This window comes from Prionailurus bengalensis, chromosome D3 (genome assembly GCF_016509475.1).
Source record: "Prionailurus bengalensis isolate Pbe53 chromosome D3, Fcat_Pben_1.1_paternal_pri, whole genome shotgun sequence".
NCBI classification, from domain to species: domain Eukaryota; kingdom Metazoa; phylum Chordata; class Mammalia; order Carnivora; family Felidae; genus Prionailurus; species Prionailurus bengalensis.
This window is the reverse complement of record NC_057356.1, coordinates 47,654,423-47,671,770: the sequence shown is the minus strand read 5'-3', so window position 1 is coordinate 47,671,770 and position 17,348 is coordinate 47,654,423. Positions and strand designations below refer to the sequence as shown.

Sequence of the window (17,348 nt, the reverse complement as noted above, 5' to 3'; positions counted from 1 at the left end):
GATACTGTGCATAAATGACCGATAGTGTGGGGAGAATCACCTCAACGTGAGGGCTTCCATAAAGCTTGTAAACTGCATTATTTAGGGTCATAATGCAATAGGGTGCCAGCAACTTTGTACCTAGACCTCTAAAACTATAGGGGTGGCTGTCTTGTATGCATGTTAATCACAGGGGGAAAACCTCTCGTACCATTTAGCACTAATAAAAGTGAGACAGTCCTGAGTATTTCTAAACTGAGTGTAGAAGAGGTTAACTGATTTTCTTTTGACTTAAACTTTCATTTGTCTCCAAGAGCCCAGGACAATAGAGTGCACTGCTTCTGATAAGTATGGGTTCTCCTCAGCCTGAAGAGATGTGCGCGATAAGATAAGATGGTTTGAAAAGACAGGGAGAGAGAGAGAGAGAGAGAGAGAGAGAGAGAGAGAGAGAGAGAGAGAGCGCTTGAGGGAAAGGAATAGGAGGAGAGGGAGAGAGAAAGTATGTTAACTGCTTTGACTGCAAAATGCCCCCTGGTAGCCAGAGATAAGACACCTTGAGCTACTCAGAAGACCTTAAACAGGATGTAAATGAAGCCAATAAAAATCATTTGAGATCAAGCCACTTTTCTACTCCCCTCCTATTTCCAGCCCTGACAGCAGAAGGCTTAATTTACTGTATGGCATGCCACCCTCACATGCAGTACCCAGGAAGTTGCGAGAGACTGAGAGGAGCCAGTTCAAAAAACAACATCTCTACAGTTTCTAGGGAGGTCCAAATTTAAGGCATTTAATCAGCAGTTCTAGAAATGCCTTCCTGAGTGGAAAAAGAAAGTATTGCTGATTATCGGAAGCTCCTGTCCCCTTTCCCCTCTTCCTGCTTTGTATTTAGTTAGGACAGTCGTCTTCACGTGAAGTGGTTTTCGCGGGGCGAGCTGCGTTTCATAGCATATTGATATTTTTCATCAGGCTAAGGCAGCTCGAAAGGAATTAGAGACAAAAATTAAAGACGTAGACTTTTTCAGGTACGTATTTGAAGCAAGCTGTTTATTCACAACTCTATCCGCATCATGTAACACCCAGCTTTTATGTACTTGAACTTTATAACTTTCAAAATGGTGATTGTCTTTCTCTAGAAACATACAAGCTGCTGCCAGCCACAGTTCTACAGACAGGAAGTAACTTATGGGAGCTAATTGGACATTACACTGAAAAGATTTGAAGCTGGGAGTCCTACTGAAAGTGGGAGGGGCAACTGTTAAGGGACAGGAAGGCAAAGGAGATAATGATCTCATTTTCTTTTTGTAAAAGCTGCTCCTTGGAAGGCCTGGGATTCCATTTGGTCTTTGCATAGGGAGAGGAACCCCACCATCGGCCTTGTTCTGGTGAGGGCAGCGAATATGGAAAAGGCACAGCCGAGTGTGGCCGACTTTAAGCAGAGGGCTTAAGTTCTTTAGGGGAAAGAAAAGATTCTACGGTGGTTTTCAAACATGGGAGTGCAGGGGAAACACTCTGAAGCTTGCTACAAGTGGGGATTTCTGGGTCGCCACTTGTTCAGAAGTTCAGAGCCAGTAGGCACTGGGCTGGAGCTTAGGAGTCTGCATTTTCAGCAGATAGTTTGGGAGGTTGGGGAGCAGGGGGTGATGGATTATACTGAGAAACACTGCCCTGGATCATCTGGTTGGGGGAGAGGACCAGCTCTTGGTTTCGTCGCACAGAGTCATGGTGGCCGCAATAATCATGGAGGAAGGATAGCTTAGGGAAAGGGGAAAAGCAGCCTTCATTGAATCCCTCTCTGGGATGAGTGGTAGGGAATGTGCCTCTCAGGGCAGAGCAAGACAAAGGTGAAGCTAACTATAGCTCTAGTTTTATGGAAACTTCTCTTCTGCTTTTCCTTGCCAATACCTAATCTGACCAAGCCACCCTTGCTCAGAGGAGAGGATAGAAAGGAGAGAGAGAAGGAAAGAGACCCACTGTTAAGGAGAACTGGAGGAGTGTGTGTGTGTGTGTGTGTGTGTGTGTGTGTGTGAAGTGTGTGTAATATTTCCTAGCCAGTAGCCAGTAGTGAAATTAAATTAAGAAATAGGCTGTCATGACCTGTCATCCACAGGTTATGGGATCATAGTATTGTTATGTGATTTTGTTTTCCTGTGTCTATGTGTATATACACGTCAGTGAACATAAGTTAGTTTTGTAATAGAAGAAACAGTGAAGTCTTTAATAAAAGGAATGAGTAATGTTAAATACCATTTTTAAGTTTATTCATTGACTCATGAAAAACTAGATGACTTGGTGGCATTTGAAGTTGCTGTTTTAGCAGGGAGGGTTAAGGAAGGACACCCTTGGAGAGTTATCTCACGCCTGGACCAGGCTGCCTCCCTTGGTTCGTGTTTCAGTGCCACCATCAACTGCTACTGTTAGTGCGAGATTATAACATATGCCTCCCTCTCATTGACCTGTGTGTTCCTTAGTAAAGTTCAGACTTTTTTTTTTTTCTGAAGGCTAAGACTTCCCACGGACCTTCAGTCTTCTGTTTCATATATATGAAAAGTTAGGAATGACAGCCTTGACTTTCTTTACTCTGTGTAGTCTTCAATCAAATTCACTTATTTTCTTTCCTTTGATCCCTCAAGTCGGACCTAGAGGTGTGCGTAACCCATGCCAAACATCATCGGGCCATCTTTAGAGAAAAGAGCAGAGCCCAGTTGTGGGAGGAGGCTTCGTAAAGATTCAAAAACCAGCCCTTTCTAACAGACAGCAGTTAGTCAGTCAAGATCCCAGGACGGTGCTAGTAGGTTTTAAAGTCTCAGAGTATTTGAAACGTGCTGTTGCAAGGGTCATACCAATAAGCCTTGGACTATACAGATGTGTGTTGCTCTCCATATCGCCCTCTTCAGAGGCAAAAAACAGTGTCATAAATTTCTCCATGAAAATTATGATTCAGAATTGGTGCATTTCACATGAGGACTAAGCAGGTACATATCAAATTCCTTATTACCTGACTCGAATTTCATAATTTACTCTTATTTAAATCCTATTAGCACATTAAGTTTTCAGTGGAATTTTATCCACTGCTTGTGTCCTAGCTGTTGGGTGCCAGAGGTGTAGATGGCTACATGTCATTGTGAAACAGGAGTAGATGGGGGTCTCCAATTGGTTCCCCCAACTCCAGCCAGCTTTATTTCTTGGCTTGTTACTATGGCCACACTGCCTTGGATTCTTATACATTATTTTGTGGTTTTAAAATTCCCTTGGATATAGACCGAATGAAGTAGTGGATAAGGAATTATCATGGGCTTTTTGAGGCATGACTTTGTCACTGGTTTGGGGATATTTGGCAAGACGTCTTATCCTATGTATGTATGTTTAAACATATAAATATAGAATTTAATAAAAGCATTATAATTATATGTAATATGTGTTAATCAGTAAAAGTAGCATTGTAAAGATGTCCCCTAATAAAGTGTTTGAATAAGACATGATTGTGCATTGACTCATGTTAAGTGGCAAATTACTATGATTAACACTTTTGTAATGAGAAATAATAAAAGGATTTCAAAAATTACTTTAGCAGAAATCATTAGTCTATTCTGAACATTTTAGTTAACTCTGCATAAACACACACACCCACACACACACACTCACTATTTTGGCCAGGATTTGTTCCCATAGATAAATTACCAGAACTGTTACAAGAAAAAAATGATAGGAACTGGATGGATTTTATTTTTATATTTATTCTCAGATAGAGTTTCTAGAGAAGAGTAAACTGAACCAGAAATGAGAAATGGAAAATGAAGGGAGAGTAAGGTACCTGGAAAAGCCATCTGATTGATAATCAGTCTTATTTTCAGGATTGCCCCTTTCAAATTTTGCCCAATGAGGTAAATGGAAGGAAAACCTGATGTGAATGAAGAAGGGTATTTGATATTGTATGACCTGTGTAGAAATATTTCATCACACCCTTGTTAGAGTGGTTTTAAGAAAATTCTTCTGTCCTTTGCAGCTTACACAGTACTTTACCAAACATAATCTCACTTGAAATAAAGGACTCTTGGGGCACCTAGGTGGCTCAGCCGGTCATGATCTCACAGTCGTGAGATCGAACCCCACGTCAAGCTCTGTGTGGAGTGTTGAGCCTGTTTAAGATTCTCTCTCTCTCTCTCTCTCTCTCTCTCTCTCTCTCTCTCCCCCTCCCTCCCTCCCTCCCTCCCTCCCTCCCTCCCTCCCTCTCTCCTTCTGCTCCTGCTTCACTTGCCCTCTCTCTCTCTCTGAAAGAAAGAAAGAAAGAAAGAAAGAAAGAAAGAAAGAAAGAAAGAAAGAAAGAAAACTTTTTTTAAAGGAATAAAGGACTCCTTATGTCATATGGGTTGCCTGGAATCTGACCTCACTTTTCAATTTTAGTTTTACTATTGAAGTGTTAATGTAAAAGTTACTGATTCTGTTGAAACACCAGAAAACTCTATCCAATGAGGATGCATCAGTGATTTGTCCTACTGTAGATTTCTTCATATGTACAAAATTTCAAGATAGTCCAACATCCCCCAATTTTTAATACCACCATCCCGCAGTTTTTAATATCACCACCATATGTCACTGCCCCATAAAATGCATCAACACTGATTGAGGAGTAGATAATGCACACTACGTTGAGTTGTGGCTGCTAAGGTGGTTGGCTAGGTGCACTCACTAGCTATCCGAGAGCACTGGGTTTTGTACTCCAGCCTGACAACCTGGTATGAGTCAAAGTTTGTGCCTTAAAATTAAAAAAAATAATAATAATAATTTGTCTTAGACCTTAAGGGTTCTTACCATATCTTAGACATATGAACATCAATATCAAGAACATGGAGGTCCGTTGTATTATAAAACATCAAATAGACATAGATAATAGGTAATTGTAGTAATATTTCCCCCCTAAACTTTGTAACAGTTTTTTCTATATTAGCACACCATATTTATCACTTTACTGCACAATGAACCCACAGGGGGTGCTAATTGGTCATTAATTAAATTTTAGCCTTTCAACACTTTTGTATTCTCCAGTGGCTTTATCTGCAGTGAAGTATATAGTGTGGCCTTTTTAAACAGCCAGAAATTCCTATCAGCTTTACGGCTGCTATGGATATAATACAGGTGAAATTCAGCCCGAGTGAACATCATTTCAAGACTGTTATAATTCCTTGTGACCAGAAGTTTACCACCCTTGGACCAATGCCTACATGTTGGAAAAATGTTCAGTAAAAGTAGACTTTAATATGAGAAAACATTCTGAGGGACCAGATTCCTTTTTGAAAGAGAATCTGATTGCTTTGTTTGAAAATTCTAGTGGGTTATGGCAGTTCTTCAAGAAACCACTAACACAGTGGAATGAACTTTCTGAGGTCCATCATTGACTAATAAAAGTATTTTCAAACTTAGTTTTCTTAGTGGAAGAATTCCCTTTGCCTTATACTCCCCCAGTGAAGAGGCTAATGTAAAATTGCTAATGATTAACTTGGTAGCACTGAGAAATTTGCTGAGAATTTCAGAAGGTGTGGAGTTTTTTGTTTTTTTGTAAAGTATAATCGGTATATTTCACACTAGTGCAAAGGATTTTTTTAATTGTTTTAAATGTTTATTTTTTGAGAGAGATAGAGAGACAGTGTGAGTGGGGTAGGCACAGAGAGAGAGGGAGACACAGAATCTGAAATAGGCTCCAGGCTCTGAGCTGTCAGCACAGAGCCTGACGCGGGGCTCGAACTCATGAACCATGAATGAGATCATGACCTGAGGGGAAGTCAGATGCTTAGCTGACTGAGGCACCCAGGCACCCCTAGTGCAAAGGATTTTGAAGCAAAATAAAATTCCTCAAGAAATTTCTAAACAATTAAAATAGTGTGAGATAAAGGGCTGGTGTCAGAACTATGTAATGTGGCTTCAAGATTTTGAATGCAGACCATTCCATTATGGGGGTTTTACTTTGGTAATGAGTTAATCACAACTTCCCAGCGTGTGCAGCTATTAAGGAAAAGCCACTGCACATTGACCTTCAAGATAACTCTAACAGCATTTGGAAGATTTTTGGGGGGTATTTTTATTTATTTTCTTAAAAAAAATTTTTTTTGCATTTATTTTTGAGAGAGAGAGACAGTGTGAGCAGGGGAGGGGCAGAGAGAGAGGGAGACACAGAATCAGAAGCAGGCTCCAGGCTCCAAGCTGTCAGCACAGAACCCAATGTGGGGCTCGAACCCACGAACTGTGAGATCATGACCTGAGCTGAAGTCGGCCGCTTAACTGACTAAGCCTCCCAGGCGCCCCATTTTTATTTATTTTCTATTCAAATTTTTTTTAATGTTTATTTCTGAGAGAGAGAGAGAGAGAGAGACTTAGTGTGAGCAGGGGAGGGGCAAAGAGAGAGAGAGAGACACAGGATCTGAAGCAGGCTCCAGGTTCTAAGCTGTCAGCGCAGAGCCTGACATGGGGCTCAAACTCACAAACTGTGAGATCATGATTGGGCCGGAGTTGGATGCTCAACCGACTGAGCCACTCAGGTGCCCCTTATTTTCTATTTTTAAACAAATAATGCCTGTTAATTCCTTTAAAAGTATTAGAATTTCATTATGAAAAAGGCAACAACTAAATGATAGTTAATTTGTTTTCCTTTGTATTATTACCACACTTACCAGTTATAACCTAAAGGTGACTTTGACTTTCATAGTAGTGGTAACAATTTAGTACATTTTTATATTGTAAAAATTTAGGAAGCTCTTTTATCCAATGTCATGTTTGATTCTTATGATATTAACTATGATGCAGGCTGGCATTTTTCCGATATTACAGATAAGGAAGCCAAAACTTAAAAAAAATAAGTAATTCCTAGAGTGCACAAGCAAATATCAGACCCAAACACATAGTAGGTGCTTAATAAATGCTAGTTAAATAAATGAATGAACAAAATAAGCCATGAAGAACTGCTTCAAATTCTTTGTGGTGTGAGGTCATGTATAAATACTAGACAAGAAAGTCACTAAAACTGGCCTTCTAACTCAAAATAGTAGAGATAAAAAGAGAGCCGACTTGGGAAAATTCACTGTGATGATGTCTATCATTATTAAGGGAAAGAGAAGCATGTTGAATAATATAGAATGCTTCCATCGCAGCACCATCAACAGATGTGTGATACATGATTGCCAATTATTGAACGCCAAGAGGTTGATGCTTATCATTAGTTATATATGTTTTTAAGTAAGCCAAAGGATAGAAAAAGTAAAGCAGTTCTCACCCCCCCACGTAAATGGAAACCACTTTCCTTCTGTCTGGCTTCAGAAACAGGTCTCGATTTCCGTGAGGGAGATGACTGTTCTTTAACTGGTTTCGCGTCAGCTTTTTCCTCTGATTTGAGAGGTGGAGTTAAGTGTGAACTGCTTAAGAATGCACTGTTTTCTGTTTAATTTGGCTGCGGAAGATGGAATTCATTGAGCTCCGTCTGTTCAAGTGAACTTTAAGCAACAGTAAGCAAAACATTTGTACTTCTCTCTGCACACGAAATAGAAATGTGTCTGGCGAAAGAGACAGCGTGGATATAAAGACCCACCGAGGGCAAAGGAGGGGTGATAACAACTTCTTATCTCTTATGTTGGCTCATCTGAAGAAGCGCTAAAGGATTGTTGGGGAAAGTGAGCCTCTTTTTTCATTGAAAGTGAGCTCTGGTAGCTGGAATTCATCTTAATACTGTGGTGAAAACTGTGCACCACCAGTTCCTGCTCCCCACAGCTGCTATCATTAATGGGTGACCACTCTTTTCCCTCATAACCTAACTGTTAATGCATTTAATTGGTCCTTCTAGAACAATTTGGAATGTTACAGAATTTAAAAGCATCTGTGAATTATAAATAATTTTAAAGTTTACATTTCTCTTTTGAACACCCAGTAAAGAGTATTCATTTTCAAGTAGTTAAATAAGTTTTATGACAACGAAGTGAATTTAATGCGGGGCTGTTGATTTTTGCAGAAAGTACGAAAGTCCTATCATTAAAATTGCAGCTTTTCTAAAACTGTTGATATTTCTATTGAGAATGAAAGGAAGCAATTGTGTAATCGTGTGTAATGGTTTATTTAGAATGACCATATCTTTAGCCATCGAAACCATTGCTTTAAAAATGTATTGTGTAATTTGGTTAGATGCTTTTACATATGGTGGTGTAAAATTGTTACTGTGATAGCACCAGGTTAACATGAGGAATATCTATGCTACCTGTGTCTGTTAAACACACGTGTCAAGATACTGTTCTCTTTGAGTGGTGCCTAACTTCTCTTAGTCTTTGTGCACCAACTATATATTCTCCTTGGGATTCTCAGTTTATCGTAAGGTGGCTCAGGCAACTAATGAATGAAAAAAAGACGGTGAACTCTTCTTAATGTGAAAGTTCAGAACTGATCCTATAGTGTCTGTGCTGACAGACATAATCATTTTAAGCCGATGGAGGAGATAACGTGGAAATTTGCTTTGGTCTTGTGTTTTAACCTATTGTTCTATGCTTAAAAAATCATCTTTGAAATGAACTTATTTTGATGTTCAATAATGCAATGACTGTATTGCCAGTGTTCTATGAAGAGAGGTACTCTGAAAATTACATTCTTGGCTTCACAATTACATAGCACAATACTTGTTCCAAGGTTATCTGTCTGTAAAGACCCAAGATTATATCTTCCGTATGATAACTTACTTGGAACAAAGTCAGCATGGACTTATGGTCCATTAATTTTTAGATACCACCAACTATTTATGTTGTATTTTCTTGATGGCTGAATGTACAATGCTTAAGGCACTGTAGATTTCCATCGGGCCAATCCTTAAATATTCCAGTGGTTTCATTAAAGGAAAGAAAATGTTAAAATCTGTTTATACTATATACATAGAATTTTATATGCAGAAGCATAAATGCACACACCACATATAAATCTTTTTGTTTACATATGCAGCTTTTCTTCTAGGGACGGTAGGTGCCCCAGAAACATTCACTAATCTCTGTAACACCCCAGAGGGTAAGGAGCAAGAATTATTATCTTCATATTGCAGGTGAAGTACCTAGGTAGGGACAGATTAAACGACTTGGCCGGGTCACTCTCTAAGTCAGTTATGAAGCTAGAAATAAAACTCCAGACTCTTGACTTTCCGTTCACATTCTGAGTCATTGCACTGCTGTCATTACACCAGACCTGTCACTATGTGTGCTTTTCTTCCCTGGAAAAGTTACCATTGATGTAAATCCTGTCCCTGTTAAGGAGCCTTGCTGTGTGGCACTTGAACACACATGATACTGAGTCCCTGAAGGGCAATTTAGAGAGTACTCTGCCGTTACGATGAACGAGCTCAGGTAGCCAAAGGATATCAGTAAGCCAGTTTCTCGAGGGCCCAGCCCTAAGAAGAACTAAAAGTATCAGAAGTTTCCAGAACTTCAGAGCTCCGGATAATTTCTTTACCATTGACAGTGATTCACTCCACCTTGTTATTTTATTCTCTCCTTAATAATTTTGGATTGTCCATGTTGTTACAGAGTCAACGTTCTGAAAGGCTCAGTCCCTGCCCTCAAAAGGCATGTATCTTACACTAGGACATGCTTAATGGTTCAAGATCAGCTTTGGCATCACCCCAAACCTTTCTGCCCATCCTCTCTTCCTCCTTCTTTGATCTTTTTTTTTTTAATTGGCTACTCCAGTTAAACTTGAAAGCAAGGAGTGGCCAGGACCCTCGGCCTTTCTCAGCTGGCAGGCTGTAAACTGAGACTGTCGGGTCCCTGATTGGTGACCAGTCGGCACTTCTCGGGTGCGCTTGCCTGTTCCTCCCCAGCAGCCAGGATAAAATCACATCCAGTCTTTGCTCTCTCCTCTCCAGGTTGGCACACAAGGGGCCGGTGGCTTGGATCACAAAGGAACTTTGTGCTCCGGTGCCTTTTTTCTGTGGAATACCTTCTTCTAGGATGACTTCACTTTTCTGTTAGTGAGCACTTTCCCCCCATAAATATGACCGAACAGGTGTTGCTCTGCTGCTAACTGAGTTTCCAGCTGTCCTCCTCTGACACAGACCCGGCGAAATCTGTTGTTTCGTCCTTTTGGGCAGACTGGAGAACCATCAAGCCCGAGATGGAGGTCTTCCTTGCAGGATATGGCAGTTTTGTTGCCAGAAGATGGTCGGGAAAGCCTGGCTGGCTAACAAAGACAGGCCTTCAGCGGCTGGGTGTAGTTCCAATTCTGCATCCCCTTTGGCAGGAGCACAGAGGCTGCCGCAGTGTGGCCAGCCAGCAAAATTAGGAAATAAGGACCTCTTTTATTTACTCAGGCTGCTGAATCATGGGCATTCCTGTCTGCTTGGAGAAAAGTCAGGCGGCTCTACTTTCCACTGAAAGTCTCAGGAGTGTTTGAGACTTTCATCTCGGAGTGTTCACACACTTGTTTTAATGTGCTTTATGGAAATGGTGAAACTCAGCAAGTACAGTTGCTGTAGAAAAACATCTGCACTAACTATGCACACACATTTGCATCTTTAAATAGACTTTTAGGCCACGGAACTGGTTTCCAGCAAAGTTTTTTTTTTTTTTTCTTTTCCCCCACCCCTGCCGCCGGTAAGAGCTACAGTTCTCCGAGAGTCACCTCAGAGTGTAAAGTGACTGATTCCAAAACTTAAAATTTAGCACGGACATGTTAAGTACTTCACACTGAAATGCAGAAAACCTGCCATAACACAGAGAGACATTCCTGTAAGTAGCACTTAGTGCCAAAGGGGGAAAAAAGTTTGAGTTGATTCAGGAACCGGCATTGAAAGAGTCCTCTGCAGTTTCTTCCCTGGGAAAAAAGAACTTGAAGTAGTTGACATCTACACGAGCCACCTCAACATAGTTTGTGTTGTGACTGCCCAAAGGCCAAAGTTAGTGGGAACGGGTAGCTCTCAAAGACGTAGGTAGACCTCAGAGAATGTTGGCAAACACCGGGGCCACTGCACAAGTCTTCGGACACTGATCTCCTTAGAGCATGGACCAACTCCCATGGGAGTTTTGTCATTGAGTTCCTTGTGTGTCCCTGGGAGCACACATCCGTTTATAGTATGTCAGCAAATGAGTTTTTTACACTTTAGATTTTAAAATAGAAATCAGCCTTTTGTGAAACCTTTATTTATTTTTCTACAAGCAGCATTCCCTGCTCAAACTTTTTTCTCTGTTCCATCCCCCAGCCTGAGCCTTATGAATCCTGTACACTCTTTCCATGTACTTCAGTTACAAAGACACATCATCTCAGATTTTCACTTTCTTTTCCCTCAAGACCGAATAATAGGGACCAGAGAGAGAAGAGAAGGTTTCCAGCTCTCTTGAAACCCGATTGAGTAAAAACTTGATCCTAACCCTCGGCTCACTTGACATGTTGAAATTTACAAGCTTAAGAGAACAGTTATGTAATAGGTATAGTCAGGCATGGCCCACAGACAAGAACCTGATTTAAGAGTGGTGTCAGGGATTGCACACTATTTATAATGGTCTATTGCTCTGTAATTCTTTGTACATTTGTATAATAATATATCATGCCTGGACACAGTCTGCAATTTAATAATAAGTTCACTTGCTAAATTTTCAGGGTCAATAGTTATTTTCTTCAAGTCTAGATTCATGACAAATTCTGATTCACTGTTTTCCCAACTGTACAAATGAGATGATGTGTTTGAAAATATTTTTCAGTGAAACAACAGGACATAAGCCTAAGAGTAAATGTGAAATATAGCAGGTTTTTACCTAGACTGCTGAGCAAATGTAATAAATAGCAATTGTTTTCAATTAAGGGAAATATTTTACAACTTTGGTTTGTTTTAGGGACACTTGTCTATAAGTGACTTACAGTTTGTTTTTTAAAAGGATACTTAGAATCACCATTGAGTTTGTTTTGAATTTTCTAAAATCATTTTTCTGTCTGTTCGATGGTGAGTTGAGTTGTCTGCCTGTGTTCTTTCTATGTATCCACTTTACATTTAAATCATACCCAGAATTACCAGGGCCTTTCTTGCGCTGTAAACATGTTGGGTTATAGACTCCTATAAATGAGGATGCAAAATCTTGCGGTTTTCAACTTGTGTTGTGAGGCTTTGTTGCAGTGGGCAGGGATCCAGGAATGGTGTTTGGTTGTTTTCTCAGAGTTACATGGTTGCCATCTGGCATTGATAGTGAGATGGTGTTGTCATCAGTTTCTAGATGCAGGAAAGGAATGATCCTCATCTGTTTCCTGTGGATAAGCAAGAGGTTGATAATCTAGTAAAATCTTGTTACCTTAAAGAAAGCAGACGTGGAATTTGTTTACATAATGCTTGCCAGTTTCTACTTTTATGTTAATAATATAGCTTGCTAGTGAACTTCAGCTTTGAAGAATTTAAAAACTTATTTGATCATATTCAAATTGAAGTTTAGTCGAATATCGTAATAGTATTCTAACTGGACCTTGTTATCCTGATAGAATCACTCTCCCCACTGGCTCCCCTCGACGGTCTTTGTCTGCATTTATGAACAACCTTGCTCTTTTGGAGAGTGAAAAGCTTTTACAGTTTCTTCTCATCTTGAATGATAGATTGTTTTGAAAAGCCAAAAAAAAGGGGTTTTACAACTTATTTGAGGAGGTCTTATTTTCCACTTGGATGTTAAGAAAACAACAGAAAGATCAGCACACATTTGCCAAGCGCCGAGTTAAAAAACACCTCATAGGAGGTAGAGTTACTTTATGGATAACTTGCTAAGGTTATATCTGGCTTTCAGTCTTGTTTGTCTTCTCTTTGTTACTCATAAATCTTTCAGCATTTACCATAATCATTTATCACTTTTCCTGTTTCCAGTTTTTCACAAGTCGCTTTGTCTCTGCTCACCTCAAAGTGCAGGTCCTGTTTGGCTAAGGAAGTTCATGCTGCTGAAGCTTTTGCAAAAGGAAGAAATGGTGGGCCACCTCTTGAACTTTCCAAGCAAAATACAGTATTACAATCTGGCCCTTGTGAAACTCTCATTTTTTCTTGATCCTGGCTGATCCCAGCTACATGTAATATCTAGCAGTGCCCTCCTAACACTTAATAATCCATTTTCTGGCCTATGTGTTCGAATTTTTCAGTTATTGAAGAAATCCTGGTTGTCTTTCATTACACAAGATGTAATTATTATTGTGTTTTCTGTCTTCCTTCATGTGCTTACTTTTTAATATTTTTTTGCTGAAAGCAATAAGGTCTGTATCAATAAGAACCCCATAAAAAGATTTTGGTCTTCAGAATTGCCTTTTTTATATAAAAACAAGCAAAATGCAGAGGGAATTTTTTATTAAATATTAGACATCTGGGTTGACTGCATTAATTTTAAATCATTCCTGTAATATTTCCCCTTTTCATTTCGTTCTTCAGATGCTCACATAATATGCAAATCATTTTAGAATGAATACAGAAGAAACATTAAATATATTAAAATCTGCGTTTTAATAAAATTGTCGATGCGTAATATATACCTTGCTCCTAAGGAAAAATGATAACAAGTAATAAAAGGGGTAATTTAGACATAGAGCTATTTAATATCTTCTTATATTTTACAACCCGGTAAAAAGTAAATGTAGGATAAAAGCTTTGGGTTCAGATTTGGAAGTGTTCCACTCAAATATTCTGTCCTCCATTCCCCCCACCCCCACCCCCACCCCCGCCAGGTTCTAGATAGTCCGACTGTATGTCCCTGTTGCAATGGTACTGTAAACCCGTTCTCGAGTGCTCAGCCCATAAGATAAAACGTTCCATCGCTTCTCGTTGCAGATGGAGTGGATGTTGAAGATGATCCCACATGCTCTTGGCCAGCTTCCTCGCCTTCCAGCAAGGACCAGACTTCCCCCAGCCATGGAGAAGGTTGCGACTTTGGAGAGGAAGAAGGCGGCCCCGGACTCCCGTACCCATGCCAATTCTGTGACAAGTCCTTTAGCCGCCTCAGCTACCTAAAGCACCATGAGCAGAGCCACAGTGACAAGCTGCCTTTCAAATGCACCTATTGCAGTAGGCTGTTCAAACACAAGCGGAGCCGAGACCGCCATATCAAACTCCACACGGGGGACAAGAAGTACCACTGCAGCGAGTGTGATGCTGCATTCTCCCGAAGTGATCACTTGAAGATCCACTTAAAGACTCACACGTCCAACAAGCCATATAAATGTGCCATTTGTCGCCGCGGGTTCCTGTCCTCTAGCTCCTTACACGGACACATGCAGGTACACGAGAGAAACAAGGACGGGTCCCAGTCTGGCTCCAGGATGGAGGACTGGAAGATGAAGGACACTCAGAAGTGCAGTCAGTGCGAGGAAGGCTTTGACTTCCCAGAAGACCTGCAGAAGCACATCGCGGAGTGCCACCCCGAGTGCTCCCCAAACGAGGACCGAGCGGCCCTCCAGTGCATCTACTGCCACGAGCTGTTTGTGGAGGAGACGTCCCTCATGAACCACATGGAGCAGGTGCATGGCGGGGAGAAGAAGAACTCTTGCAGCATCTGCTCTGAGAGTTTCCACACGGTTGAGGAACTGTACAGCCACATGGACAGTCACCAGCAACCCGAGTCGTGCAACCACAGCAACAGCCCTTCCCTGGTCACCGTGGGCTACACTTCGGTGTCCAGCACGACTCCAGATTCCAACCTCTCCGTGGACAGTTCAACCATGGTGGAAGCCGCCCCGCCGATCCCAAAGAGTCGAGGGAGGAAGCGGGCTGCCCAGCAAACCCCTGACATGACTGTTCCCTCGAGTAAACAAGCGAAAGTTACCTACAGCTGTATTTACTGCAACAAGCAGCTATTTTCGAGCCTGGCAGTCCTGCAGATTCACCTGAAAACTATGCATTTAGACAAGCCAGAACAGGCCCATATTTGTCAGTATTGCTTGGAGGTGTTGCCCTCACTCTATAACCTAAATGAACATCTTAAGCAAGTGCATGAAGCTCAGGACCCAGGTCTGATCGTCTCTGCCATGCCTGCCATAGTCTACCAGTGCAACTTCTGCTCCGAAGTTGTCAACGACCTCAACACTCTTCAGGAACACATCCGATGTTCTCACGGATTTGCGAACCCTGCAGCTAAGGATAGCAATGCATTCTTTTGTCCCCACTGCTACATGGGGTTTCTCACTGACTCTTCCCTTGAAGAGCATATAAGGCAGGTCCATTGCGACCTCAGCGGCTCCCGATTCGGGTCGCCGGTGCTTGGGACTCCGAAAGAACCAGTAGTCGAAGTCTATTCTTGTTCCTATTGTACGAATTCGCCGATATTCAACAGCGTTCTTAAACTGAACAAGCATATCAAAGAGAATCATAAAAACATTCCCTTGGCCCTGAATTATATTCACAATGGGAAGAAATCCAGGGCCTTGAGCCCCTTATCTCCCGTGGCCATAGAGCAGACGTCTCTTAAGATGATGCAGGCAGTGGGAGGTGCGCCTGCACGTCCGGCTGGAGAATATATCTGTAATCAGTGTGGTGCTAAGTACACGTCCCTAGACAGCTTTCAGACTCACCTAAAAACTCATCTCGACACAGTGCTTCCGAAATTGACCTGCCCTCAGTGCAACAAGGAATTCCCCAACCAAGAATCCTTGCTGAAGCATGTTACCATCCATTTTATGATCACCTCAACATACTACATCTGCGAGAGTTGCGATAAGCAGTTCACATCAGTGGACGACCTTCAAAAACACCTGCTGGACATGCACACCTTTGTCTTCTTCCGGTGCACCCTCTGCCAGGAAGTGTTCGACTCAAAAGTCTCCATTCAGCTCCACTTGGCTGTAAAGCACAGCAATGAAAAGAAAGTCTACAGGTGCACATCGTGCAACTGGGACTTCCGCAATGAGACTGACCTACAACTCCACGTGAAACACAACCACCTGGAAAATCAAGGGAAAGTGCACAAGTGCATCTTCTGTGGTGAGTCTTTTGGCACCGAGGTGGAGCTGCAGTGTCATATCACCACTCACAGTAAGAAGTACAATTGCAAATTCTGCAGCAAAGCCTTCCACGCGATCATTTTGCTGGAGAAGCACTTGAGGGAGAAGCATTGCGTGTTTGAAACCAAGACTCCCAACTGTGGAACCAACGGGGCTTCCGAGCAAGTGCAGAAGGAGGAGGTGGAGCTGCAGACCTTGCTGACCAACAGCCAGGAGTCCCATAACAGTCACGATGGGAGCGAAGAAGATGTGGACACCTCGGAGCCCATGTACGGGTGCGACATCTGCGGGGCAGCCTACACCATGGAGACCCTGCTGCAGAACCACCAGCTCCGAGACCACAACATCAGACCCGGAGAGAGTGCCATCGTGAAGAAGAAAGCCGAGCTCATTAAAGGGAATTACAAGTGTAACGTGTGCTCTCGAACCTTCTTCTCTGAGAACGGCCTCCGTGAACATATGCAGACCCACTTAGGCCCTGTGAAACACTACATGTGCCCTATTTGCGGGGAGCGGTTTCCCTCCCTTTTAACTCTTACCGAACACAAAGTCACGCACAGTAAGAGTCTTGATACTGGAAACTGCCGGATTTGCAAGATGCCTCTCCAGAGCGAAGAGGAGTTTTTGGAGCATTGCCAAATGCACCCTGACTTGCGCAATTCCCTGACGGGATTTCGCTGCGTGGTCTGCATGCAGACAGTGACGTCCACCTTAGAACTCAAAATCCACGGGACATTCCACATGCAAAAGACAGGGAATGGGTCTGCAGTCCAGACCACGGGGCGTGGCCAGCATGTCCCCAAACTGTACAAGTGTGCGTCTTGCCTCAAAGAGTTCCGTTCCAAGCAAGATCTGGTGAAGCTTGACATCAATGGCCTGCCATATGGTCTGTGCGCTGGCTGTGTCAGTCTTAGTAAGAGCGGCAGCCCAGGCATCAACATCCCTCCCGGCACGAGTAGACCGGGCTTGGGCCAGAATGAGAATCTGAGTGCCATTGAGGGTAAAGGCAAGGCGGGGGGACTGAAGACGCGCTGTTCTAGCTGCAACGTTAAGTTTGAATCTGAAAGTGAACTCCAGAACCACATCCAAACGGTCCACCGAGAGCTCGTGCCAGATAGCAACAGCACGCAGTTGAAAACTCCCCAAGTATCGCCAATGCCCAGAATCAGTCCCTCCCAGTCGGATGAGGTAACTTGCCTTTTTAATGTTTGCTATTTAACCTCCTCAAGAAACTGTTGCCACTTCATGTTTACCCTTTCTGCAGCCTTATTTATTGTCATGTGCCGAGAGATGCGTAGATTGAAATGCAGTGGTGTTTTCCCCCCATAGCCATTAGCCAGCAATTACTTGCTTCTTGATAAGCAGCATTTTGGCTTGAATGGTGCAAAATAGGACTAATTCCAGTCTCCCTAGGA

The 17,348-nt window shown here is 42.2% G+C and overlaps 1 protein-coding gene across 6 annotated transcripts in view; it reads left to right on the top strand.

Annotated features, from left to right (window-relative positions):
- Nucleotides 1–17,348, top strand: part of ZNF521 (zinc finger protein 521) — a 281,501-nt gene that overhangs the window by 104,120 nt on the left and 160,033 nt on the right. For all 6 annotated transcript variants that reach the window (XM_043558499.1, XM_043558500.1, XM_043558497.1 and 3 more), the window contains one exon: nt 13,769–17,121. In XM_043558499.1, coding sequence (XP_043414434.1) covers nt 14,209–17,121 — 2,913 coding nt within the window. In that variant the 5' untranslated portion in view covers nt 13,769–14,208. The remainder of the gene's footprint in view (nt 1–13,768; nt 17,122–17,348) is intronic.